Source organism: Rhinolophus sinicus, linkage group LG09 (genome assembly GCF_036562045.2).
Source record: "Rhinolophus sinicus isolate RSC01 linkage group LG09, ASM3656204v1, whole genome shotgun sequence".
NCBI classification, from domain to species: domain Eukaryota; kingdom Metazoa; phylum Chordata; class Mammalia; order Chiroptera; family Rhinolophidae; genus Rhinolophus; species Rhinolophus sinicus.
Genome location: NC_133758.1, coordinates 42,974,026 through 43,002,025, shown reverse-complemented (window position 1 = coordinate 43,002,025; position 28,000 = coordinate 42,974,026). Strand labels below are relative to the sequence as shown.

Here is a 28,000-nt window from a genome sequence, read left to right as displayed (position 1 = left end):
TTGTAGTAAAATAAGACCAGCTCTTATATTAACTTTTTGCTCCAAAAGACGCATTAGAGTTGATGGTCCAGCTAGGTCTTATTTTCAGGGAAACATGGTAATAACTGAGAATTAAAATGTAATTATTCTTTAGCATTGACCATATTACCAAAGGAGAATATATATAGTTTTAATTGTACCACTAATTAAGAAGATATTTAGCCATAATCCACTTAGCCATTCTCTTGTTTTTAGACATTAAGATTGTTTTTTGATATTTTACTATCTTAAATCTTTTTGCAAATAAACTTGTAGATTTTGGGACAGAGGGGGATTTTTAATCAAATTTAGATTTATTCCTTAAGATTTGTTCCATGAATTATTTTATCAACAAGAAATTTTATGGCTCTTGACACACATAATCAAGTAGATTTTCAAAAAGACAAAAACAGTTTATATTCCCACCAATAATATACAAGAATTCCCATTTCATCACACTCCTATCAGTACTTTATATTTTTTCTGATTTGCAAATTTGATTGGCAAAAATGCTATGTTGTCTTAGCTTCCATGTCTTTGATTATTAATGAGGTTGAACATATTTTCCAGATATTTTAAAACTAGTTTTTGTTGCTCTTTCCTTTTATGAATCATCTACATCTGTCAACAAAGTATTCCTAACCAGGCACTCTGCTTACCAACTTTTAAAATGCTCTTTAAAATACTGTACAGCTTTTGCCAGCATGTAGCTAACGAAGTTAGAACTCTCAGAATTTTCTTCAGGAGGGATCTTGAGTGTGAAATTGGGGGAAGGCAGGATGTTGAAGTCTATTATCATTCCATCTTGTTTGGGAAAATTTCCGTCAAGAACACCTGGGAATACCTAGAAAGAATCATACAGTAAAATATTACTAAACCCCAGTGCACACTAAGGATTAATTTAATACCACATTAGTCAAGATAGGTTAGGTTGTACTGCGGTAACTAATTTGCTGCAATATTCCAGTGGTTTCCTACAACAAAAATTTATTTCTTACTCATGTTACATGTCCTTTATGGGCTCCATACCACCTAGACCCTCAGGATCCTTGCTGACAGAGGGACATCATCTCATGGCTGTAGCTTATAGAACACATGGCTTTCTTTGTGCCCTCAGCAGAGAAAGAGCATGGATAACCAGATTCTTCACTATCTCAGTCTAGAAATGACCCTTGTTGTTTTTGTTTACATTTTATTGGCCAGAACTTGCCACATGGCACCACTTAACTGCAAGAGGAGCTGGAAGGTATGAGTGAGCAGATGGAATACTTGGTGAGTGCTACTGCTTATGCCAGACACACTAATGCGACGCACCAAGTTTTACACCGAGTTTTCCTACGCAAGTTACAATTTATGATTGTGTGTGTGATTTTTTTTGTAAAGAAAGAGACAGTTATCTGACAGGCATGTTACTCTTAATGAATTCTCAAGTGCAAATACTTTGATTTTTAATACTTTAAATGAAACTACTGATGTGAAACTTGATGTAACCTTAAGATAACTCTTTTGAAAATGTTTCAAATAAATTCCCTTATCAAAAAAACTAAAGCAAAATATTAGCACAAATAAAAACTGGTGATTTCTCACTTCCTATTTATAAAAGAATAGCTAACATTACTTATCCCCCTTTCATTTTGGTGAATATAACACATATAAAACTGCCTAAAGCATTTATGTCTAGTTTAATAAACAATTATATAGCTAACACCTGTGTAACTACAACCCAAGGAGCATAACTTTTACCACCTGCTGGAATTTGTATATTTTTTTACACAAGTTTCCTCTTTAGTACTTGCTGTCATATAGCTTTACATTTTTCTTTACATGATGAAATAAGAGTTGTTTTGAGAAAAATAACTTTTATAGCCAGTTCAGCAAAATGGGTAAGCCATTGGTTATGGAGAAATACTGCTTGGGTTGGAATCCCAGTTCTACCATTTAGTAGCTGTGTGACCTCAGACACGTTGTTTAACTTCTCTGTGCCTCATCTGAAAATTTTGGAAAACAATAATACTTACTTTATAGGATCATGGAGGGTATTAAATGATCTGATATATGGAAAAGTTCTTAGAACATTGCCTGATACATGGTAAGTGCTCTTTAGTATTGATTATTATAAAAATGTATCATTGAAAACCATAATTTTATTTTATATGGAGGTTTTTATACCGAAGTGACTTTGTTATTAATATAAAGAATTTGAGATAAATATGTTAGTGTTACTCAGAGGCTATGGGGACAGAGCCCCAGAAAGTGGTTCACAGGCTCTCGGCCTCATGTGGAAGGGTGCTGGCTCAGGTGGTGGTTGGCCGTCAGCTGTGGCCGGTTAGCCAATTGGCCGCTAGTATAACTGCTGCGGCTACCGAGGAGAGCCGAGGATTGCCGAGGAGCCGAGGAGAGCTGAGGAGAGTGGAAGAGAGTAGAGGAACAGAGTCGAGGAGAGTGGGAGAGAGTAGTCGGTCGGTCGGGGAAAGGCGGACGGCAGGTCGCGCGTCCGGTGGGCCCAGCCTCCAGTGAGACCATAGTGGTATGACTCCCCTACCTATGGCTCTGTGGGTGTTCCTTTTTGGCCTCACCATATCCTGCGTTCTTATGTGGGGAGCAGGACCAGAGACCCCGCAGGCCGCCCTGCACGACAAATGGCGCAGCGAGCAGGGTCCCCTGCACGACAGAGGCACTACAATGAAAGCAAATTGAAGTATAGAATGGAAAATACTGACTATGATAAAAACAATTAGATATTAGCTATATCTTTCTAAAGATTAAAAGCATGCTAAAATTTTTCTTAAAATATTATTCTTCAAGATAACAACTTTTCCTCATTAAACTAAAAGTCTGTAATTGTGAGGATGATAAATTATATTGAATTATTTTGCCCTTCTAGGGTATAATTTAATAGAGTAATAGACTCAGACAGCACAGATTGGAGAAGTGGTTTTCAAAACCTTTTGACTGTGGCCTATAGTAGCAAATACATTTCACATCAAGACTCAAGACACACATATGTCAATATTTCCTTTACTTTCAGATAAAGAAAGAAATCTTTGGGGGCCAGATAAGGTGAGTAGGGAGGGTCTTCCAATACACCCATATTTATATACACACATATTTATATACACACATAAATGCACACATAATGGAAATGAAAATTCCATGACATATGCATATGATGTTAAATATAATGACCTCTAATATTTTCTCTTGTAGTCTGTCTGTGGGGACAGAGTCCCAGAGAGCAGTTTCCAGGCTCTCGGCCTCATGTGGGAAGGTGCTGGCTCTGGTAATAGATGGCCATCAGCTGTTACTGGTTAGCCATTAGCCACTAATATAACTGTGGTGGCTAGCTAGGGGGTTGGTTGGTTGCTTGCTTGGCAGAGAAGTGGGCGGCGGATTGCTGATTGTGTGCTGCTGTTTCCTGTGTTTTCAGCCCGGCTGCCATCGAGAACATAGTGGTGTGACTCCCATATCTATGGCTCTGCTGTTGTTCTGTTTTTGGCCTCCACATATCCTGCATTCTGGTGTGGGGAGTGGGAGCTGAGACCCTGCATGACACATATTTTGTTTGTTTGTTTGTTTTGTTTTCATGTGCTGGTTCTGACTCTCTAAACATATTTGTCAAACCAGGGGCCACAACTTTGCAGTTTGAAACAGGGTGAAAAACTAGGTTACAGAATGTCAGAGGTCAGATTCCCTAGAAGCAGAGCCTGATTCTGACCCAAGTGATTGATTCGGGGTGCCTTCCAGGGAAACTTTTAGGGCATGAGGCAAGCAAAATAGAGAAGAGGGAGAAGCCAACTGAGGATGTGGCTTCGGGTGACCTCTAGCTCAGCCTAATCTTGCCGGGAGCTCCGGAGCATAAGTGGTCCCAAGGACAACCCTTTGGAAAAGATTGAGGACTGAACAGTTAGCACCAGCACCAGCTGGAGATAGTAATGGGATCCCCAGGGATCGGGGTAGGCTGCCAACATTACATGTTGCCCAAAATATTGCATCTTCAATTGCTCTGCTCAGTGATTTTTGTAGTCAGGTCTTTTTAGGAACCCGCCAATACTAACCTCATCAGGAATCATTAGCCTGGAGTATTTGTAAATCGATGTGACGTGTGTGGCAGGGGAGGAGGTCAGGAAGGAAATTTAGTCACTGTTTCGTGACACAAAAGGAGCTATTGATTGAATATGAGAGACATGGTATAAGTTCAACTTAAGATAGCAATATGTTTTTATTGATTAATATACAAATATGTTTAAATCTGAAGGTAAATCAGCTGATTGTGTCAAAAACTATCAAGAGCTATGGTTTACAGAGCTCTTGCTTTGTATAAGGAACCTACACTAATTGCTTTACAGATGTACTTGCACACTAGAGTAGCTATTATTATTCCCATTTCCCAAGATTAACTGAGGCCTAGAAAGGTTAAGGAATTTTCCCAAGCTTACTCAGCTGGTAAGTTTCAGAGTCAGGTTTTGAACTCAAGTTGCTTTACCTGAAATTGTTCTTTCTTAAAAACTACATTGGCCAGGCTTCTTCAAGGTTATCTGTATCAGTTACAGCCATATAACTAAGCAGAATTAACCATCTCTGGATTAGAAAGTATTTTGTGTTTTAAATTGGTTTTCTTTATAGAGTATTTTGTTTTTTAAAGACCACATAACTATTAGGTTGGTGCAAAAGTTTTATTAACTATTAGGTTGGTGCAAAAATTTTCAACCCTTTAAATTGTGGTTTAAAAGGTTAAAAATTGCAAAACCCTCAATTACTGTTGTACCAACCTAATACATTATAATGAGTCAGCCTGAACACAATCACAATTGGAAATATGAATATCTTCCTACAGCTTGTTTTCAAATTCAGATGTAATTATTAAGTAAATTAACAGAAAAACCAGTGTATGCACATGTAATCTCCTTAACTGCTCTTGAGTCTTTCCGTTACCTTTATGGAATTGAAGATGTTCTCAGTTCCCAGGGTCTGGTTTGCCAGTTCGGTCACCCAGCCAAATTGCTCTCTCATCTTCTCCATCAAATATGTGGTGTCCTCCAAGTGATGCTGGGTGACCTGGAGAATCTGGACGTATTGCTGATTAGATATGTTGACCAATTTAAGGGTTTCATCTACTTTTGTGTGTAGTTCAGGTACATCAGGACAGTCTAGCAAGGAAGAAAGTAATGTGATAAAGGAAAAGATCCATGGAATTTGGAATTGGGTGATGTGGGTTTAAATCCTAGCCGTTAAGCTTTCTATTTCCAGCCTTTTGAACTTGAGTGAGTTTTCAACTAGATAAAATGGATATGAATGAAATAACAGAAAGTGCCTGATCACAGGGTCGGCACACGTTACAGATTTAGCAAGTGTTACTTTTCCTTTTTCTTCATTTTTCTCCTTTCTAGGGTGCCTCTGAAGAGCTACTTACTGATATTCTGATCAGGATACATGGGGGATCACAATTCCCTGCCATCTTGAAATTGAGCATGATCTTTTTCAAAGTGATATGTCTCACTTCTGGAGGAAGCCTTTAAGAACAGTTTGGGATTTATCATTCTCCCTTCCCTCTGAGAGTGGAACTAGTTTTACTCCTTGTGGTGGAAGCTCCATCATCCCAGTGAGGAGATGTGTAGCAGAGTCTTCACTCAAACTGTAACTGACATGTTGTAGAGTAAAAAATAAACCGTTGTGTTTACAAGCCACTAAAATTCTGCAGTTCTTTGTTATTATTGTATAACAGTCCGTCGAACTGAAACAGGGTTACAGGAATTTATAGCTGTGCTGACAAGCAGCTTGATATTGTGTAAAGATTATCTGTACACTATGGAAGTGTCTATGTGTTAGGGCACCCAGGATCATGAGATTGTTGTCGAAAAAGACCACAGACTCTCTAAATTATATATTTTGCTGTTTACTAAAAAAACATGCCTTCAGCAAGATAAGAGTGGGGAAGAATCCACCAAGAGGAGCCAGGTGACTACCTCATCTCAGGTCTTAAACATTATTTATTGGTTCTTTTTATAGAGAGATATAATACAAAGTTCCCTGACACCTCACACTCTTGAAGAAATTGTTTTGGAATCTTCAGGAGAGGGAGACCTTTGTAAACAAATTTGCAATAGTATATGTTTGAAAAGTAGTTCAAGAAAACATTTTGAAAACAAAGGGAGTCACAGTTAACAAGATAGAGCATATATTTGAAAGGAGTTACAGATATTCTTTTAAAATGTCTTCATTTGCAACTTCACAGTTGTCAACTTTTAGAATAATGATATAAAGTTGTTGTTTTTTAATTATGCAGGAAAACAATGGTGATTTCCCTCATGATCTTAGGAAAGCAGAATTCTACAAGGGATACTCATTTACTCTTGAGAGTGCCATCCAGGAAAAAGATTTCCCTAGAACAAAGGTAAAACATCATGCAAAACACAACCATATGGGAAAGGAAAAACTATACTATGTCTATTCACAGATGACATGATATTGTATATAGAAAGTCTTAAGGCGTACATATACACAAAAAAATTATTAAAACAAATAAACAGTTCAGCAGGGTTGCAGAACACATGATTGATATATAAAAATGAATCAAATATAGTATTTCTATATACTAACAATGAACAAACCAAAAATAAAAATAAGAAAACAATTCCATTCACAATAGCCATCAAAAAGAAAAAAATGTGTATGAACAATTTTTAAAAAAAGAAGTGCCAGACTTGTACAGTGAAAACTAAACTTTGAAAGAAACTAATGATGAGTAAAATAAATGGAAAAACACCTACGTTCATGGGTTAGAAGACTTAATATTGTTAAGATGGCAATACTATACAAATTGATCTACAGATTTAATCTCTAATAAAATCTCAAAAGCTTTTTATGCAGAAATCAGCCAGCTGATCCCAAAATTCATGGAGGTGCAGGGGACCCAGAATAGCCTAAACAATATTGAATACAAAGAACAAAGTTGGAGCATTCACACGTCCCAATTTCAAAACTTATTAAAAATTACAACAATCAAGACAGTCTGGTATTGGCACAGGACAGACATATAGATCGATGGAATAGAATTGAGAGTCCAAAAATAAGCCCTTACATTTGCTGTCAATGATTTTCAACATGAGTGGCAAGAAAATTGTATGAGAGAAAAAACTAGTCTTCAATAAGTAGAACTAAAACAACTGGATAGACAATTGCAAAATAAAGACTTTGGACCCCTCCTTCACACCATATACAAAAACTAATGCAAGATGTATCAGAATTAGATGACATAGAAATGGTGGCGTGAGGTGAGCCTCTTGAAATCTCCCCTGGAATTTACAACAGATTGAACAACTATAATTCCACAAAGGACTCCCTGTGCAGCAGACAGGCAAGACTAGGAGACATGCAACTGAAATCATCTAAAGGTGGGCGAATTGGGCAAGTTGGGGAGGAAGGAAGCAGGAAATAAGGAGACGTGGGCTGCGGGGGCACAAGATGCAGACCAGCACTCAGAGCTCTGAGCTCTGAGCTCTCTGCATTCCAACGCTACTGCAGCTGTGAGAGAGGGAAGAATTCAGATTGCTAATGCTCTGTTTATGGCCCACAGTCCCGCCTGAGGGAGCAGCATAAAATACAGCTGAACCCAATGCTCACGGTAGAGAGCTCGGAGTAAAGACTGAGGGAAGAAGGGTGAAAACAGCAGTTTAAGCCCTCACTGCCAAGCAGAGGATGGAAGGCATAGGCATGGAGCCTAGCTGTCCCCTCCCCACCCTCTCAGAGCTCGCCCCACCCCCACCTGCCCAGTGTTAGAAGCGGAAGAGTAGCAGTGTCACATCAAAAGAACAGAATATTTGCAATTCTGAGAGCTGCAGCCCACAGCCACAGACTTGGAGCCCAACTAGTTCTGGCAAAGGGGAGAGAGCCCTGAGTGCAGGACTGGCTGTGGTTGTGGTCACTGCCATTGCTCACAGCAACCTCTCACAACCCACAGGGCCCCTGCCCCTACCCCCACCTATCTGGGTGGATCCCTGCAGGGGTAAACAGAGCCACTGAAACACACAGGCCCTGAATGTGGTGCAGGAAGAGCTTTGGAACTTCAGAAGCTTTCCACATCCCCCAATGGAGGCGGTGCCCTGTGACCCAGGAGACCTGTTCACAGAGGAGAAGCCCGCCTTCCAGGGAATCCAGCCATTGTGTGAGAAGCAAGAACAGTACACAGAAAATATAATATTACAGCGTGAGAGAGAATTAAAGGCTGCAGATGGAAAGAAAATAAAGCATTCTACCAACACCTACTGGAGAGCAAAGGAAAGACCTTTTCTTACCAACCTGCTGCAGAACCCACTCCTGTAGATGCCTAGGAAGAGAAATAACAACTCACTAATTGCCATGAATAATCAAGGTAACAAGGCAGCTCAGAAAGAAAATGAAAAGTCTCCAGAAAATGAACTAAAAGACATGGAGATATGTGACTTAAATGACAGACAACTAAAGATTGCAGTTTTGAAAATACTCAACAAGATGCAAGAAAACGCAGGCAGTTTAATGAACTCAGAAACACAATCAAAGAACAAAACGAACATTTTACCAAAGAGATTGAAATTTTAAAAAAGAACCAAATAGAATTTCTGGAGATTAAGAACACAATAAAAGAAATGAAGAATGAAATAGCCAGCTTAGGTAATAGAGCTGACCAGATGGAGAAAAGAATCAGTGACATCAAAGATAGAAGTGTGGAAATGACACAGATCAAAGAAGAGAGAGACTTGAGAGTTAAAAGAAATAAAAGAACTCTACAAGAACTTTCTGACTCCAGCAGAAAGAGTAATATAAGAATAATGGGCATACCAGAAGGAAAAGAAAGGGAGAAGGGAGCAGAGAGTATATTCAAACAAATAGTCGATGAGAACTTCCCAAACTTGTGGAAAGAACTGGATCCTCGAATCCAAGAAGCAAATAGAACACCTAATTACCTTAACCCAACAGGCCTTCTCCAAAGCACATTGTATTGAAGCTGTCAAAAATTAACAAGAAAGAAGCCAGGGAAAAGAAGACGGTAACCTACAAAGGAAAGCCCATTAGGTTATCATCAGATTTTTCAGCAGAAACTCTACAAGCCAAGAGGGAGTGGAATCAAATAGTCAAACTATTGAAAGAGAAATATTATGAGCCAAGAATAATATAGCCAGCAAAGATATCCTTTACACATGAAGGAAAAATAAAGACCTTTCCAGACATACAGAAGCTGAGGGAATTTTCTAACACAAGACCTGCATTACAAGAAATACTGAAGGAGGCTATTCGACCTGAAACAAAAAAGCAAAAGAATACAAAACCATGCGTAGTATTATGAACAGACAAACAGAAGCAGGAAATGGCAACCCCTACACCAAATAAGACACTATACACTTAAACATAACGTACAGAATAAAGAAGAAGAAAAACACTTAAAGAAAAAGAGGCAAAAGACAACTTGCTACTGCAGCCCAGGAATCAACTCACAGCATAAATAGGGATAATTTGCAACAACAAAAACATAAAAGGCAGAAGAGTAAAGGTCTGAACTGGTATAAGGGAATGGAGAAAGTAAGCGTGCTGAAGAAAATGGAATACTCTAAACATGAAACTTTCTTTTACGTAAACTTAATGGTAACCACTCAAAACAAAAATCCAGAACTGAAATATATAACATAATAAAAGAAGAAATAGAGAGAAAAATCATAGAATACCATCACGCTGAAATAATAGACAGCAACAAAAAGGCAAAGAAACAATGGAGACACAGCCTTACCAGAAAACTAAAGACAGAATGATAGGAAATCCTCACATATCAATAATCACCCTAAATGTAAATGGACTGAACTCACCAATAAACAGGAACAGAGTAGCAGATTGGATTAAAACTAAACCCAACCATATGCTGTCTCCAAGAGACAAATCTCAGCTACAAGGACAAATATAGACTCAAAGTAAAAGGGTAGAAATTGATACTCCAAGCAAATGGTATCCAGAGAAAAACAGGTGTAGCCATAATGATATCAGATGAAACAGACTTCAGGATAAAAAAGGTAACAAGAGACAAAGATGGACATTTCATAATGATAAAGGGGACTATACAACAAGAAGACATAACAGTCATCAATATTTATGCCCCCAATCAGGGAGCACCAAAATATACCAAGCAACTACTAACAGAACTAAAGGGAGAAATTGACCAAAACACAATTATAGTAGGGGACCTAAATACATCATTGACAGCTATGGATAGATCATCCAAACAGAAAATAAATAACGAAATAGCAGCCCTAAATGACACATTAGATGAAATGGACATAATTGACATTTATAGAGCACTTCATCCTAAAACATCAGACTATACATTCTTTTCTAGTGTACATGGAACATTCTCAAGGATAGACCATATATTGGGACATAAAATCAGCCTCAACAAATTTAAGAAGAGTGAAATCATCCCAAGCACATACTCTGATTACAAGGCTTTGAAATCGAATATCAACTGCAAAAAGAAAGCAGGAAAAACCACAAATATGTGGAGATAAACAACATACTTTTAAAGAATGACTGGGTTAAAGAAGAAATAAGAGGAAAGATAAAAAGATACAGAGAAACAATTGAGAATGAAAATACATCCTACCAAAATTTTGGGGATGCAGCAAAAGCAGTTTTAAGAAGGAAATTTATATCATTACAGGTCTATCTCAAGAAACAAGAAAAATCACAGATAAATAACCTCACATTACACCTTAAAAAACTAGAAAAAGAAGAACAAATGAAACCCAAATTCAGCAGAAGAAAGGGAAAATAAAAATCAGAGAAAAACTAAATGAAATAAAAAACGAAAAAACAATAGAAAAAATTAATGTGACAAAGAGCTAGTTCTTTGAAAAGATTTAAAAAATTGACAGACCCTTGGCTAGATTCACTAAGATAAAAAGGGAAAAGACACAAATAAGCAAAATCAGAAATGAAAGAGGGGAAGTTATCACGGATGCCACAGAAATACAAAGGATCATCCAAGAATATAATGAAGGACGATATGCCACCAAATTCAATAACCTAGAAGAAATGGACAAGTTCTTAGAAACATATAGCCTTCCAAGGCTGAACCATGAAGAACTGGAAAATCTAAACAAACCGATCACCAGTAACGAAATTGAATCAGTCATCTGAAACCTTCCCAAAAGCAAAAGTCTGGGACCAGATGGCTTCACTAGTGAATTCTACCAAACATTCAAAGAGGATCTAATACCTGTCCTACTCAAACTCTCCCAAAAAATTGAAGAAGAGACAATACTCCCTAACTCATTTTATGAGGCCAATATTACCCTGATACCAAAACATGGTAAACATAACACAAAAAAAGAAAATTACAGACCAATATCTCTGATGAATACAGATGCAAAAATCCTAAACAAAATTCTAGCAAATAGAATGCAACAATGCAGTAAAAAGATTATACATCACGACCAAGTGGGGTTTATCCCAGGAGCACAAGGATGGTTCAACATGTGCAAATCCATCAATGTGATACACAACATAGAAAAAATAAAGGACAAAAATCATACGAGTATATCAATTGATGCAGAAAAAGCATTTGACAAGATACAACATCCATTAATGATTAAAAGCTTAATAAAATGGGTATAGAAGGAAAATACCTTAACATAATAAAGGCCATATATGACAAACCCTCAGCTAATATCATAATTAATGGTGAAAAAATAAAGCCCTTTCCTCTACGTTCAGGAACACGACAGGGCTGTCCCCTATCACCTCTGCTTTTCAACATGGTATTGGAAGTCCTAGCCAGAGCAATCAGGCAAGAGAAAGAAATAAAAGGCATCTAAATTGTGAATGAAGAAGTCAAATTCCACTTTTTGCAGATGACATGATGCTATATATAGAAAACCCTAAAGACTCTACCAAAAAGCTATTAGAAACAATGAACCAATACAGTAAAGTTGCCGGCTACAAAGTCAACGTATAAATGTCCATTGCATTCCTATATACTAACAATTAAATCTCAGAAAAAGAAATAAAAACACCTAATTCCTTTTGCAATTGCAACAAAAAGAATAAAATACCTAGGGATAAACTTAACCAAGGATGTGAAAGACCTATGTACTGAAAACTATAAGACATTTTAAAAAGAAATTGAAGAAGACACAAAGAAATGGAAAGACATTCCATGCTCATGGATTGGAAGAATCAACATAGTTAAAATGGCCATATTACTCAAAGCAATATACAGATTTAATGCAACCCCCATCAAAATCCCAATGGCACTTTTTAAAGAAATAGAACAAAAAATCATCAGATTTGTATGGAACCGCAAAAGACCCTGAATAGCCAAAGTACTCCTAAGAAAAAACAACAGTGCTGGAGGTATCACACTCCCTGACTTTAGCTTGTACTACAGGGCAACAATATTTAAAACAGTATAGTAGTGGCAGAATAACAGACACAAGACCAATGGAATAGAATTGAGAACCCAGAAATAAAACCACATAAATATGGACAGATAATTTTTGACAAAGAAGCAAAAAACATACCATGGAGAAAAGACAGCCTCTTCAATAAATGGTGCTAGGAGAATTGGAAAGCCATGTGCAAAAGAATGAAACTGGACTGCTATCTGTCACCCTGTCCCCAAATTAACTCAAAATGGATCAAACACCTAAACATAAGACCTGAAAGAATAAACTGCATAGAAGAAAACATAGGTACTAAACTTATGGACCTTGGGTTCAAAGAGCACTTTATGAATTTGATTACAAAGGCAAGGGAAGTAAAAGCTAAAATAAATCAATGGGACTATGTCAAACTAAAAACCTTCTGTACAGCAAAAGAAATCATCGACAAAATAAAGAGGCAACCAACTGAATGGGAGAAGATTTTTGCAAACAGTGCCTCCGATAAGGGGCTAATATCCAAAATATATAAGGAATTCATGCAACTCAACAACAAGAAAACAAATAATCCAATTGAAAAATGGGCATAGGACCTGAAGAGACATTTCTCCAAAGAGGACATACAAATAGCAAACAGACATATGAAAAATGTTCAACATCACTAATCATCAGAGAAATGCAAATAAAAACCACAATGAGATATCACCTTACACCAGTTAGAATGGCTGTCATCAACAAGACAAATAGTAACAAGTGTTGGAGAGGCTGTGGAGAAAAAGGAACCCTCATACACTGTTGGTGGGAATGCAGATTGGTGCAGCCGCTATGGAAGGCAATATGGAGGTTCCTCAAAAAATTAGAAATAGAATTACCATATGCCCCAGCAATCCCTCTCCTGGGTATTTACCTAAAAAATCTGAAAACATTTATCCATAAAGACATATGTGCTCCAATGTTCGATGCAGCTTTATTTACGGTGGCCAAGACATGGAAACAACCAACGTGTCCTTTGATAGATGAATGGATAAAGAAGTAGTGGTACATATACAGAATGGAATACTATTATGCCATAAGAAAAGATGAAATAATACCATGTGCGACAACATGGATGGATCTTGAGGTTATACTGCTAAGTGAAATAAGTCAGAAAAAGTCGAGAAACATGATTTCACTGATATATGGTATATAAAACTGAAAACAACAAAAGAACAAGACAAATGAAGAAACAAAAACTCATAGACACAGACAATTATTTAGTGGTTACCAGAGGGTAAGGGGGGAGGGGGTTAGTAGATGAGGGTAAAGGGGATCAAATATATGGTGATGGAAGAACTGACTCTGGGTGGTGAACACATAATGTGAGACATAGATGATAATGTATTACAGAATTGTACACCTGAAATCTATGTAACTTTACTAACAATTGTCACCCCAATAAACTTTAATTTTTACAAAAAAGGATGTGTCAGACCTAAATGTAAAAACTAAATCTGTAAAACTCTTAGAAGAAAATAGAGGCATAAAGCTGTGTGGTTGCCAGAGGCTGGCTAGGACAAGGGGCTGGGGGGAAGGAATGGTTAGTGATAGCTAATGATTATGGAGTTTCTTTTAGGGTGGAAATATTCTGGAATGTGATGGTTATACAACTTTGTGAAGACATTAAAAATCACTGAATTGTGTACTTTAAAAGGGTTAGCTCTATGGTATATCAAGCCTATCTCAATAAAGCTGTTATTTTTCAAAATACACTCATATGATCAGTGGGACCCACAGCACATTAAGGCATTTTTTAGTCACCACATAGATGTCAGAATGAGTGTGTCAAGAGAAGAAAGAAAACGCACATTTAGCAGGTGTCTCTTATGAAGTATGACAATATGTTTCCATTAGCTGTTGCTGCATAATAAACAAATATTTATTATTTCTCATGTTTCTGTGCATTGGTTGGACTATTTTTATTTCTGAGCCAGCTCCATTCGGGCTGGATGGTCTACGATGGCCTCTTTCAGATTAGGGGGCCTCAGCTGGGATTGCTGAGGCCTCTCATTTTCCAGAAGCCTAGCCTGGGCTTTCTGACAGCAAGAGAGGACAAGCCTTGATTTATAAGCACATTTCAAAGCTCCACTTTGGTCACATTTGCCAATATCTCATTGGCTAAGGCCAGACCCACAGCCAAGCCCAGATTCAGTACAGAAAAAAGAGACTCCACCTCTTGATGGGAGGAGCTCCAAAATATTGTGGTCATTTTGTTTTTAATCTTCTGTGCATATGTCCCCTTCTGCTTGTGTGAGCTACCCATTTATGCCTGTTGTTCTCAAGGAATTATAAATATTGCCTACATCACTTTCATGAGAGATCCAGTTCAATTGATAATTACATGGTCTTATATAACAGAAACTGGGCCAGAGACAGAAATTCCTCAGAATAAATCCCATGTGTTTACCACCTATATTAAAAAATAAAATATTACCCAAACAGATGAAGTCCCCACTTTGCCCCTTCCACATCACAACCCTTTTATCCCCTCAAAAAACCCCTACTATTTTGAATTTGGGTATATATAGCCAGGACGAGTAATTGGTATGGGAAAAGAGGAAAAGAGCCACTTATATTGAATCCACTTAAAACGGGGATCAAATATGTATGGTAAATAATGAAAAAAATTATTTATAATGTTTTGGAAAATATTTCATTTACCTTATGTTTACCAAATATAAGATTATAATTAATAATGTGCTTAGTCTTAAAACAAAAAAGGAATCAGATGTTTATATGAAGAGGCAAAATAATTGCTTGACGAAATGTAGGGGAGTTGTTTGTAATAGCAAAACATTGGAAGCAACACATACTTCAACAGAAGAATGCATAAATAAATTGTAATATGCTTACATAGCTAACATAAGACAGTAAATTAAGGAATTAGAACAACAGGTATTCACATGATTAAATTTCACAAACTGCACTGCATAAAAAAAGCCAAGTTGCAAACAATTCATAAGCACTAACATTTATGTTGCTAAGAAAAACTATCCAAAACTTGGAAATAAGGCAAAAGAATGGCTGTGTGTCCTTGCAATGTCTTATAAAGCATTGGCTAAGAGGTCCACCCCAAAATTACTTAATTCCCTAGGGAAATGATCCTTTTTGGATTCACTATTTACTGTTGATTAGAACCAGACTTTATGCAGTTCGATGTAAATTATAGATTAGAAAGTTGCAAATGAGTTTTGCCCAGTGGAGATGTAAATTATTTTGGTCTGATGGAAAACATAACTGTAAAAGTTACAGTTTTATTACCCTTTAGTACATTAACTAATTTTGCATCTAATTTTGCAATCACACTTCAACATTCTGTCTATCTTTGTCTATAAATACTTTGGTCTCTGCCATAATCCTCTGAAACATCTTGAAAACTTTGCTGGTTCCCTCATTAATTGGATAAATTAATCTTAATATGTGCTCATTTTATATTTGTATGAGTCATATTTTTAAGCTTAAACATTATACTTTGACAATATAAAAATAAAAAGCGTAAAACATTGCTATGTATGGTATGTGCTGTATGTAAACATACATGATAAAAAGATACAGAAATACAAGGAAATAATAAACACCAAGTTCAAAATAGCAGTTTCCTTTTAGAGATAAAGAGAATGTCATGTGGAAGGGACGCAGTGGGGACTCCATCTGTTTTGGTAATATTTTTATTTTTTAATCTAGGCAGTAGGCACATGGTTTTTAAAATTATTTTATTCTTTACATATTCACAAGAAAATGCATTTTATAATAAAAGTTTTAAATTGTATGGGAGCATATTAGGACATATTTTCCTTTATGTTTTACTTTTGCAGCAAACAATTTACATTGCATGAATACTGTGCTATCTGCCATACACTGTATCTGATGCATTATCTGATGTCTATTGATTATACTGTATTATGTGATTTTATTTCTGTATTATCTTTTTCCAGTTTTATTTGGAAATAATTTACATACATCACTGTATAAGTTTAAGGTGTACAGCATGATAGCTTAATTTGCATATATTTTGAAATGATTCCCACAATAAGTGTAGTTAACATTCATCATCTCATATAGATACAATAAAAAGAAAAGAAAAAAATTTTTCTTTGTGATGAGAACTCTTAAGATTTACTCTCTTAACAACTTTCATATATACCATATAGCAATGTGAACTATAATTACCATGCTGTACTAATGTATCATTAGTACTTACTTATCTAATAACTGGAAGTTTGTAACTTTTGACCACCTTTCTCTGATTCCCTCTCCCCTCATCTCCTGTATTATGACGATCAATGAGAGATTATTCATCAAAGCTTCTCACTGGATGAAAGGAAGTTAATGATGAGATGTTTGAATGGGACTATTTTTTAACAATTTTATTATTTTTCAATTACAGTTGACATACACTATATATTAGTTTCAGATATATAACATGGTGATTTAAACATTCATATACCTTACAAAGTAATCACCCTGATATATCTAGTACCCATCTGACACCATTCATTCTTATTACAATATTATTGACTATATTCCCTATGCAGTGCTTAACATCTCATGATTGCTTTGTTTTGTTTGTTCTTTTACTTTGTTTTTTAGATTCTAAGCAGGACTATTTTTACAAGTGGTTGTTACAATAATGTATATTTTTCTCTTATAAAAGCTTCTGTTTTTGTATGCAACCTTACAACGGTGACTTAAAAGACAAATATTTGAATAATGAGAATCAATACTTCAGATATTTCATTTAGTCTTCAGGACACCTATAGAAGTAGATATATTAACTCCATTTTTGAAATAATGAAACTGGTGCAGGGAACCAACTAGTTAACCATTCAGTAGACATAAGACTCCCTTCCACTCTAACAAAAAGGTCCAGTTTATATTGGACCTCCTACTCCAAGCCCTTAGCTACACTTTTTAGAATTTTCTTTCTTTAGGGCAACAAAATCAACAGTTCTTCCTGGCTTTTGTAAGAATATGTGCTTTTAGGCCCTAGAGGGTGGAAGGAATAACTTTAGTTATGGGAAGATGAGGGGAGGGAGCTAGAAAAGGGGTAAGAGATTGGTGGAGAGAAAAGATTTCTCACCTGGGGAAGAACAGAAAGGCAGCTCTTGGTCAGATCTGGGAGGACAAAGTCTGCTTGGAGCTTGCAACAGGAAGCTACTTTTCCTATTTAAATACCAGTTAGTAATTAACCCACCAACTGGAAAGTGTTACTGCCATTAAAAAAAAAGAACAACAACAAAAAAACTCACTTGGCTAAAAATTTGCTTACACAATAGGAAGATTGCCTTCATTGGTGGATTTTCTTTTTCTTTGCAGTAAGAAGTTACCCTAATTTGTTCATGGTTCTCTTTTGCACACGTTAGTGTTTGTTTGGCCTTTAACCATAACAAATTCACAGGAACAAGGAGGGAATTTTAAAGAAAGGGAAAGTGAGTTCACCCGCTTTTAAACAATAAAAGTTTATAAACCTACACTGAGTACCCCCAGATGGAAATAAGCTCGCAAAAAAGTGCTTGAAGGGAAGCAAATGAATCCACAATGCTTGTAATTTTGACCTCTGACCAGAATACTACTGAATCCCTGAAAAACTAATAGTTATTTACCTTCCCACAGGTAATTCTGACAGGCTTGGCATCTTGAATGAAATTGGAAACATTCTGAGAAATTCCAGCCAAGTTCTCCGCTCAGTCCTTTGTCCTGCACAGGCATCATCTTTGAACTCGAGCCTCCAGGATTAGTGTCTACGTAACACAGATTTACATATCAATGCCATTAAGTCTGCACTTGAAAGGAGTAGACACAATGTCATTTCTTTTTCCTTATGCTGCCGTTTCTATTGATTCTTTTTTGCCTCCTTTTTCTACTTTTAAGAAACCTTGTGATTACATTGGGCCCACCTGAATAAAAGCCAGAATAATCTCTCGATTTTAAGGTCAGCTCATTAGCAACCTCAATTCCATCTACAACCTTACTTTCCCCTTGCTGTGTAACCTAACATAGTCACAGGTTCTGGAGATTAGGATGTGAACATCTTTGGGACGCTATCATGCTGCCTACCGCAAGAGGCAAAGCTCAAAATGTCTTCTCATTAGGTGGATTTTCTAGAGGCAGTAGGTTTATTCCTCACCTACCACCTGTACAGAAAAGTAATGGAAACCACATGCAAATATCCTCCAGCCCCTGCCTGCCTATTTTTGATAAATAGTCCTTATCTGCTTATCTGGGAAGAGAAATTCTCCTCTGTTGAGTTTCCTGCATACTTTTTTGTTTGTTGGTTTGTTTTTAATTTTTGCATTTATCGGGGACCATGCATGTCCAAGTCATCACCAAGGTGAAGGTAGTGAGAGGACAGGGAGAGGGGGACCATGATCCAGCTGAGAGCAGGGGCTGGTCCTGGGGTGTGTGAATGGGGAGGAACCTCAGGCATACTGGTGGAAACACGCATTCTGAGTTGGTGGTGTCGGAGGGAGTTGCATTGGTTGAGAAATTGTTTAGATTTCAACTGTCTGAATCACTAATACTCCTGTGCACATTTGAGCGTACACATTGTGAAAGATAGGGTGGGAGGAGGCATAATTTTGTTTTAATGAACATGTTCTGAATATTATTCCAAGACATTGATATCTGTTTAAAGCATCAGGCAAAGATTATTCAACATCATTCCAGCATTGATATATTTAGTCTACTGCCTTGATGTTTTTCCTGAATATTTGGTGAACTTGAAATTTCATAACTGAATACCAGACAAAACACCTGACTTACAAGAAAAGTCCACCGGACCCTGAAATAGAACCTAACAACAATTCCAGTAATGATGATGGCTGTTCTGCTCATGGAACAATGGGACGGGAAGGATGTAATGCATTGTTTCCTGGCTTCATTTTCTGATAGCACAAAGTAAGCCCCTCCTATATAAAGGCCCGTTATGCAATGTTGTGGCAATTTTGAGAATTTTATTCAGATGTTGCCAACTAGAGCTGGTATAATTGGAAAATAGTCAGCTAGAAGGAGTCTTTCTTTTTTCCTACATACAAAAATCTGTATATAATTAGTATATACAACTTCATGAGTCTGGCAATAAGTATACACCCAGGAACTCGTCCTCACAATCTATACCATAAAACTATCCATCACCTCCAAAAATGTCCTACTGCCATTATTATTATTATTGACAAGAACTTTAACATGAGACCTACCCTCTTAGCAAACTTTTAAGTATCTAATATAGTATTGTTAACTCTGAGCACTGTGCTATACAGTAGATTTCTAAGACTTATTCATCTTGTATAACTGAAACTCTGTACCTTTTGACCAATACCTCCCCATTTACCTCTCTCCTCTGTACCTGGCAACCACCATTCCACTCTCTGCTTCTACCAGTCTGACTAGTTTAGATTCCTCATATAAGTGTGGTATTTGTCCTTCTGTGACTGGCTTATTTCAGTTGGCACAACGCCCTCCAGGTTCATCCATGTCACAAATGACAGGATTTTAGAAGGAGCCCATTTTACTTTTCATGTCAGAGGGGAGCAGCCTTTTAGAAATAAGTCCAAGGAAACACAGATCCTAGAGTTGACCCACATGGCCATTCGTTTCTGCGATGCTGTGTCCCAACCACTCCACAGAAGCCTGAAGATTTCTCCACAGGTTTCTCCTTCTGCTTTAAAACATGAAGCAGCATAGGCATGAGTCATATTGGTAGAAGGCAATTCTTATGCTTTACAGAAATTCCTGTTTCTATAGTTTTGTGTTTGCCTATGAGTATTTTCATTGTTTTTGTGCATAAACGTTATAATTTAAGGACTTACAGTGATGCCATGAGAGGAGGCCGTGAAGAGCACTGAATGTGACCTGGTTCTACATGACACTAGGCTTCTTCCCAAACTGGGAGCTGAGGTCTGAAACTTTGATTATCCATAAATTGTCATTCTCAGAAGCATCGTACAATGACTTGGAAATGTTTACCATTCCCAGAGCTAAATAAAACTTGACTTTAGTGTAGACATCTAAGTAAAAATAATCTTTTAATACTTGCCTTTGTCTTGTTTTGGTAAATCCTCCATTGCATTCAGCGTCTCAGTAATTGTTGCACTGACACTTTGATAAATTGAGAGACTGAAATTACAAAACAGCTGGAAGAAGCTGGGAATGTCCCAACTTTGCACAAGATCTACTTTTTTTGTTGGCTCTTTGAATAAAGCTGGAAAAAAATAAGGCTCTAGTAAGTCTGTATCTGACATGAAATATGACTGAAAAGCCTTGTCAAATTCTTGTTGCATCTGTTTGAAGATGTTAAAACTCCTGTTAAAGAGAAATCCCACATCCACAGTCAGCTGTCTGAACACATGCTCTATTTGGGTCAGTCGTGCATCTTCTTCTATGACCTTTTCTCTGACGGGGAGATCTTTTTCATTATCTTCATGGAAAGGAAACAGAAATTGATATATCTTCCTAAAAAACTGTTCAATCTGTGGAGTGGGGGACAGAAATGGAGTAAAAAATTTGTTTTCTGTCTGGACTATTTTATTGTTAATTTTAAAGTCAATTTACGGTAGTCATTCTAAATCAAGAACAATTCTGGGCAAACTAAGAAAGGTGATTCAATTTAAGATAATTTATTAACACTCTTGTACTGGCTTTGACATTGACTATGGAAATAGGACCTGAAATTCCTCCTGGTGTATGTTTGCCTATCAAAGGCCTAAAAAGGCCAAATTTCCAGTATTGTTGACAAGCCACAGCCTGATTTACTGGTGGTAGTTGATATGCCATGGTCTAAAGGGCACTGTGTAGATTGCCTGAAAAGGGTAAGTAAAGCTCTTGTCTTTCACCTCTGTCTTAGTGTCTTAGTTCTTCTCTTGTTTTCCTTCAGTGGAATGTAATTAGTGTCTTTATGCTCTCCTCTTTCTCATCTCATCAACATTTCACACTGAACTATAGATGCCTAATACAGCTAAATAGGCTACTTATTTGCAGTAATCAAAACCCTCCTTGGCTTTAGTGAAAGGAATGAAGCTGTAATTACAGAATTCCCCACTCATTTGGGAGATTTTACAGCACTCACACCATGCTCTATTTCATCTATGTGACACTGAAGTTTGTGCCAGAACATAATTATCGTCATATGATAGGGATATGCCCATGTTGTGTGTTAAGAAACATAACTACTGAACATCGCTGCTGTAGCATCCCACTACTGTTCAAAGAATTCTGTAGGAATTTTTAGAGGACTCATGCCTTTCTCCAACAGTAATCTGGGTGGACTGTCTGCCTTTCCCCATGACAGCTTATGTTTACCTGATTCCATTTACAAAAACAAAACTTTAAAGCCCCAAGATATTTTCATAAGGCCACAGAACTGGCACAGATAGGAGTTGTCTCCAAGTCTCCTGAATTCCAGCCAGTGCTTATTCCACCATATACTTGTGTATTAAAGAGTGACAGTGGCTATAAAAATAGAGCAGATGCAATTAACAGTGGAGGCAAATTAACCTGGCGTACGAATCATCCTAAGGCTGGGTCCCTCTGTAATTGGATATGGCACTGCCAAGCCAGGAGCAGGCTCTAATTAGCGTGTGCTCTAATGTGGAGAGGAAATCTTCACTCCATTTCATACTCAGTTCACTTCTAGAAGTGGAAGGGAAATTCAGGCCAATAGAGTAGGAGATTTTTATAGGGCAGAGCTCATCCTATTCAGGTCACTTCTCTTTGTGAGTCCTTCCACCCAGAAGATAGCCAAAGGGGGCAAAAAAGAAAACATGCTAGTCCTACAGGACATGCATGGGTAGGGCTAAAGGGGACATGAGTGTGTGTGTGTGTGTGTGTGTGTGTGTGTGTGTGTGTGTGCAGTGCATGTGCATGCTGCCATAAGAGGGCAAGCCTGCTGAAGGAGAGATTCAGGAGGCAGAGAATGTCTTCAAATGTTTGGCTTCCAGAGAAAAAAGTTAAAGCATGTTGAAATCAGAGACTATAATACTATTATTCAGAATGCAATTCAGCAAACATTTATTGGATATCTACAACGCTTTAATGAAGATAAATAAGATATGGTCCTTGCCTTCAAAGAGCTTACAATCTAGTGGGAACATGTTCACAAATAACAAATACGAGGCAGAAAGAGTCAGGGTGTTTATAAGAGAGATACATATAGCATCATCAAAAGGAGGGACAAACACTGAATGGCTCTTCTAACTTATAAATTGTATATACACAGATGAATCATACATGAGCATGAACGAATGTTAGATTCTAGATTGCAAAAGGCCAATATCAGACCAGGCACCTCTGTTCTAAATATTAATACAAACTAATTTTTAAAAAGGTAAGCTGAAGTGAGTACCTTAAGAACTCTGAAATCTTGAGCTCTATTTTCCCCTTACCATATTTTTTATAGAGGACTGACTAGGTTGGCAGGTTATATAAAATCTCATGCAGTCACTTTCCAGGCAAGACTTGCGTTCATCCCAGGAATCTGTCAAAGACTCCTGGCATAGCCATTCTTCCTCTTCCAGATGTCCTTGAACTTCATTCATAAGTTTCAAGGCTTCCTAATTTAAAAAGTAGAAAAAAACATCCTATTTCCATTCTATGAGTCTATGTGTACCTTAGTTGATTTCACTCTTTAAAAAATACATATATTCTAAACAACTTCTTCATTGCTTTTTTAGGCCTCTAGCAGCTGACAGAGCTACCCCAAAGCTTTCTCTTTTATTAAGAAAAGGGTACTGATTGATCCCTATTGAAACTATGCAAATCTTCTCCATCCATTCATTTATTCATTCACTAGGTATTTATTGAGTGCTTGCTGTGGGACAGACGTTACACTAGACGTGGGTGAACCAACAATGCAGAGGCAGTCCCTACTCTGGAAACGACTGTAATTAACCTGTTTACTTGTCTGTCCTATTTACATTTAGTCCTGGAGGGATGTGGAAAGTAGTTTTAAGGCTTAGAAAGTTGACACATTTGTTTCTTTTATTTATGGTGACTTTAATTTTTGAATGTTTTTAACATTGCAAGAAAGTGCAGTTCTTGTATATGAAATCAGATCTTCCCATCGGGTTAATTCTAATTACAGAGATGCTGTATTTTTGAGCATCTTCATTATTTGTGTCCATATTCTAAGCACTCCCCCTTGTGGTGCCTTGCTGTACTTGGCCAGGTCCCACTCCCATCTGTGGTAAGGAGCCCCACAGAAGTGACACCCATCCCTAAACCCTGTCACCTGAGCTCCTGGCTGGAACCCCTGCCTAGACCCTTGGCCTCCCTGCAAGTGTGGACTTCTGAAGACAGGCTCCCTCCATGCCTGAGATGTAGTTCGGGGGAACTATGAGGTATAATGGACCCAGGCATAGGATAGCTTCAGAGCTAATGGCCACTCCCTTAAGTGAAAACTACACGAGGGATCAAAGTTTCTCTGAAAACAATTTAGTGTGCATTTCCACCTAGTGAAAAAGAAACATAATTCACCCTTTTTGTCATATTAAGCCCAAAGAAACACCTGGGCACTGACAGTCTTCTGTATTTCCTTTTCTGGGTTTACATTGCTCAGCTGCCCTCATGGCAGGATCCAGGTGGCATTTGCTATGACCCACATGAGAAAACTGGCAGGGCCCAAGCCTACCAAATGCACTTTGTGACCCAGACAGAATGTTCTTGTCTCTTTAGGTTTTGCACAACAATTCTGGAATCCTACAACTTCTCAAGAAAGTTTGCTTCACTTTGGCAGGCAACAATACCACCCAGATTTTCTCAAGTCTCAGTTTTAAATATTCTGCTCATTGTTAACTTAAACCTAAATCCCAATATTTCCAATTCCAAACTACACTCACTGTGTACCCTTGGGCAAATTACTAACATCTTTTTGCCTCGGTCTCCTCCTTAGCAAATAGGAATAACAATAGGATCTACCTTTTAAGGTTTTGTATTAAATAAGGTAAACAAGCAAGGCACCTAACATTATTATTAGTATCTCCGATTTCCTTCCCCTGGCCTCCAGACCATAACAAAAAGCATTACCAAATCAAGCGTCCCAAGTCTGGTAGTGAAATGTTGCCAAGGAGGAAGTAGGTCTCCAGTTTAGGAATGCTTTGTCCATTCCTTCCAGTTCCCCCTAAATGTTCCACCCACTGACATCCGTCCACATCTATTCCTGTAGTTTACATGTTATCAAAGGGCCATATAGACCTGAACTGGGGGCAAATCACTTTAAGCCATTCTTGGGTTTCCCATTTAAGAAAGTTTCAGATGCTTTCACTAAATATTAATAGGGACAGCTCAGGAGGGGGACAATGATGACGCCAGGTCAACTGAGGATGGGAGGTGCTCTGTACTGGGAGATTGGGGATGCCAACCCTGTATTTGCCACTTTATAATTTGTCTAAAGTATCCTTTATTCTAGGTTTAAAGTAATTTTAGGGAGGGAGACTTAGGTTTTTCTTTTTTTTAATTAACTTTTTAATTGAGTGGCCAGACCTTAAGAGTATGATTCAATGAATTTTTATACAATAAGTAGGTTTTTAAGGAAAATAAAAATTTTACAAGTCCTAGGATTCTTCAGGGCCAGAGCTGAAACCAACACTTGCTTACTTGACCCACCCCTAACTGGAGCCTTCTTTTCATAGTACTACACCTGGGGTTTGGTAGGTAGCTGGGGAAAGGGAGGAAAACAGAGTCACTGGGTCCCACAGGCACCACACCAGCTGATTGCCCCCTGGTCATTCGTTACAGAGTTGGTTGGGTTAACATGTTAATTAGCATCTTGAGCCTGTTTTCTTAGCTGTAAATGAAAGCAATGGTTTACCCAGATGTTGGAAGGATTACATGTGATAATGTGTTTTATAAAGGGCCTGTAAATGATATTTGGTGTCATTATTCCCAGTGGCCAGGCTGATAAGCCCATCAGGGAAGAATCCAGTTCAAGGCCTTCCACATTTTCCCCATGAGGCTTATTTTTAATTTCCTGAAATTCTTTCGATTGCTCCCAAAGGGAGGAGGGCTTTCAGCTGCTGGTCAGGCAATCTCGTCTCCTTGCTAGAGACCCTGCATTATGAGGAGCGTAGGTGTGATTGTAACATCAACCAGTCTGGTGACAGGCTGACTACAGCTTTGTGGTGAGCCTGTCACACAGTTCTGCTCCAATTGCTTACTGGACGCCCAGAGGCCACAGGACTCAGAAGCTTTTTGGAACTCAGTGGCCCCCAACTTTATAGGTATAGGGAGGAAATATTAGAACTTCTATTTGTATTTTTTAATTTAAAAATTGACTGTGGGGAGGAGAAATTGGGAGTTGTTTAATGGGTATAGAGTTTCAGTTTTGTAAGATGGAAAGAATTCTGGAGATTGGTTGCCCAATAATGCGAATGTACTTAAAACACTAGTGAACTGTACACATAAAAATGATTAACATGGTAAATTTTAAGTGTATTTTACCACAGCTAAAACATTTTTAAATGACAATAAATTTTTAAAATAATTTACTCTCAATGTTAAAATTTAAAGTATTTTCCAAGTTATTTTTGTTACAGTTTTATTTCCTCTTTAAGGGTAAAACTGGAAAATAATTTTAAAAAATTTTAGTTGTTTGAGTGTTATGTTAATGGTTAATGCTGTTAAACTTTTGTTGTGGAAAATGGCGGGGACCGAGAAACTCAAGAGGCACACAGAGATCAGGGAGAACACAGGTTTACTACACTGGCGGGCTCAGCGGGATTGTTCCCAAAGACTGAACACTTATTGGGGTCGGGTGCTTTGTTTTATAGGGTTAGGCTTCAGGGTTTGGGAGAATTCGCGCCATTGCTATTGCGACACTAAGGGATTGGTTAAGACTGGCCAGGGTGCCGGGGAGGTCCGTTCCTAACAGCTGTGATCTCCCGAAAACTGTTTTGACAGGAAAGCCTCTAACGGCTGTGCTCACAGGGAAAAACCACTCCAACACTGTGAGCCATGAAATGTCTGTAATTTTGAAATGTATTGAGCTTTATAATTGTAACACATAAACATTGACATTTGAATATAATGTGTATTCTCCATTGGTAAGATACATAGTTTGAACTATAGCTATTAAGTAAAGGTATTTGAATTAAAAAAATAAGTGATTAGGCTGATGTCTATTCCCTATACACTGGTGCTCTATTGTGCTTGTGTCAGATCATTGCACATGGCCAATGGCATGTGGGGATCCTGGGGGAGCGGCCCTCCACATTCCACAAGCATTGACACTGGCTGCCTCTCTCTCTCTGTTCACTTACAGCTGATTGCAACGAATTGCCATTTAGAGGACTGGGTTAGGTGATTATCTAGTTTTAACTAAACCAGCCTTCACCAAATAGGAGGATAAAAAGATTCTTGGGAAAAAAACCCCAGCAGATTAGAAAAATATGAATAATTTCAGCTCAGGAAGACAAGAAGCAAACAGCAGAGCTAGCACTTTGTCATTCTGAGCTCTTTATTGGCCAGGTGACAGAGTAAAAATATGATGATCTAATCAGATCTGGCAAGTTGGCTAAAAAAATTTCAAAATACCTAGATGATTTGAAATATAGACTTACATCCACCCTCACTAACCACGAACCTCACCCTAAGTGCATTTTGTGTCTTGCGCTATTAGGGGTAGAATTCAAGTTTCCAGTTTATAAATAAATTAATATGCATACATTTAGGAGTGAATAGTAATAAATATTTTAGTAATAGGATAGGAGATCAAAAAACTTTGGAGACCACTGACCTAGCCCAAAACTCCCCGAACACTTTAAACTCAATATCCTAACTCAGAAAAGACTTTAGTCAGTATTTTTAAGTAAGAAGCACTTCCCAAACAGAGATGAATCCCTGAAATTCCTGGGTTTGGAGTCCTGCAAAGGCCTATTCTACAAGGAATATGTTCTTTGAAGAAATTTTAAATTTCCTTCAAATTTTTCTTCCAATGAGGTCTGCTCTCCAGAAAATCTAGTATTAGGGAAAATAAATAATTCATCAATTGCCTTAACAAGTACAGTACTTATGGATCAGATATGTTTAAGAACAGATATTATTTTCAATTACTGTACCTGCTTTTCTTCTCTGCATTTCTTCAGGGTTTTCATTAGATTCGTATGTTCCTCCTCTCTCCTTCCCATCATGATTTTCATCTGCTTCATACCAATTAAAGCCTTCTTCACCTCTTCATCTATATCTATCTCCCCAGTCTTGGAAAAACCTAAAAGATATGTTGCAGTTTTTGTCTTTGAGGTCTGATCAGATTATAATGTATCTGCATCTGCATCAGAAGACAATGAGTTCACCAATTTTTCATGTCTACTAACTAGAGGCTTAATTGTTCTTTTATAGCATCAAGCTCTGAAACCAGATCATAATGAATTAGCTGTCAGCTGTGACATGGACCCAGCTGCCACAAGGACGATACCTTCTGTTCCTCACTGCTGAGCTCCTAGACAAGTTAGAGTTCATTTGACCTCATTCTTGCCATTTTCCTCAAGGCCTGTTTTCATTTATCTAATTTTAAGTGTGTTTATGTTAGAGAAAATTTGGAATTTTCTTCACAATTTATG

The 28,000-nt window shown here is 37.6% G+C and overlaps 1 protein-coding gene across 2 annotated transcripts; it reads right to left on the bottom strand.

Moving 5' to 3' along the window:
• On the bottom strand, positions 1–27,776 carry CLUL1 (clusterin like 1). 2 transcript variants are annotated; one of them, XM_019741174.2, is made up of 6 exons: positions 27,500–27,776; positions 22,832–22,999; positions 20,488–20,920; positions 18,056–18,193; positions 4,951–5,165; positions 1–862 (listed from the first exon to the last, which is right to left on the bottom strand). In XM_019741174.2, exons 1-6 carry the CDS (start codon positions 27,587–27,589, stop codon positions 674–676), a joined length of 1,233 nt encoding a protein of 410 aa, XP_019596733.2. In that variant the 5' UTR covers positions 27,590–27,776; the 3' UTR covers positions 1–673. The 2 variants fall into 2 exon arrangements, with proteins under 2 accessions (XP_019596733.2, XP_074196356.1); XM_074340255.1 differs by lacking the exon at positions 22,832–22,999.
• Positions 27,777–28,000: the final 224 nt, after the last annotated feature.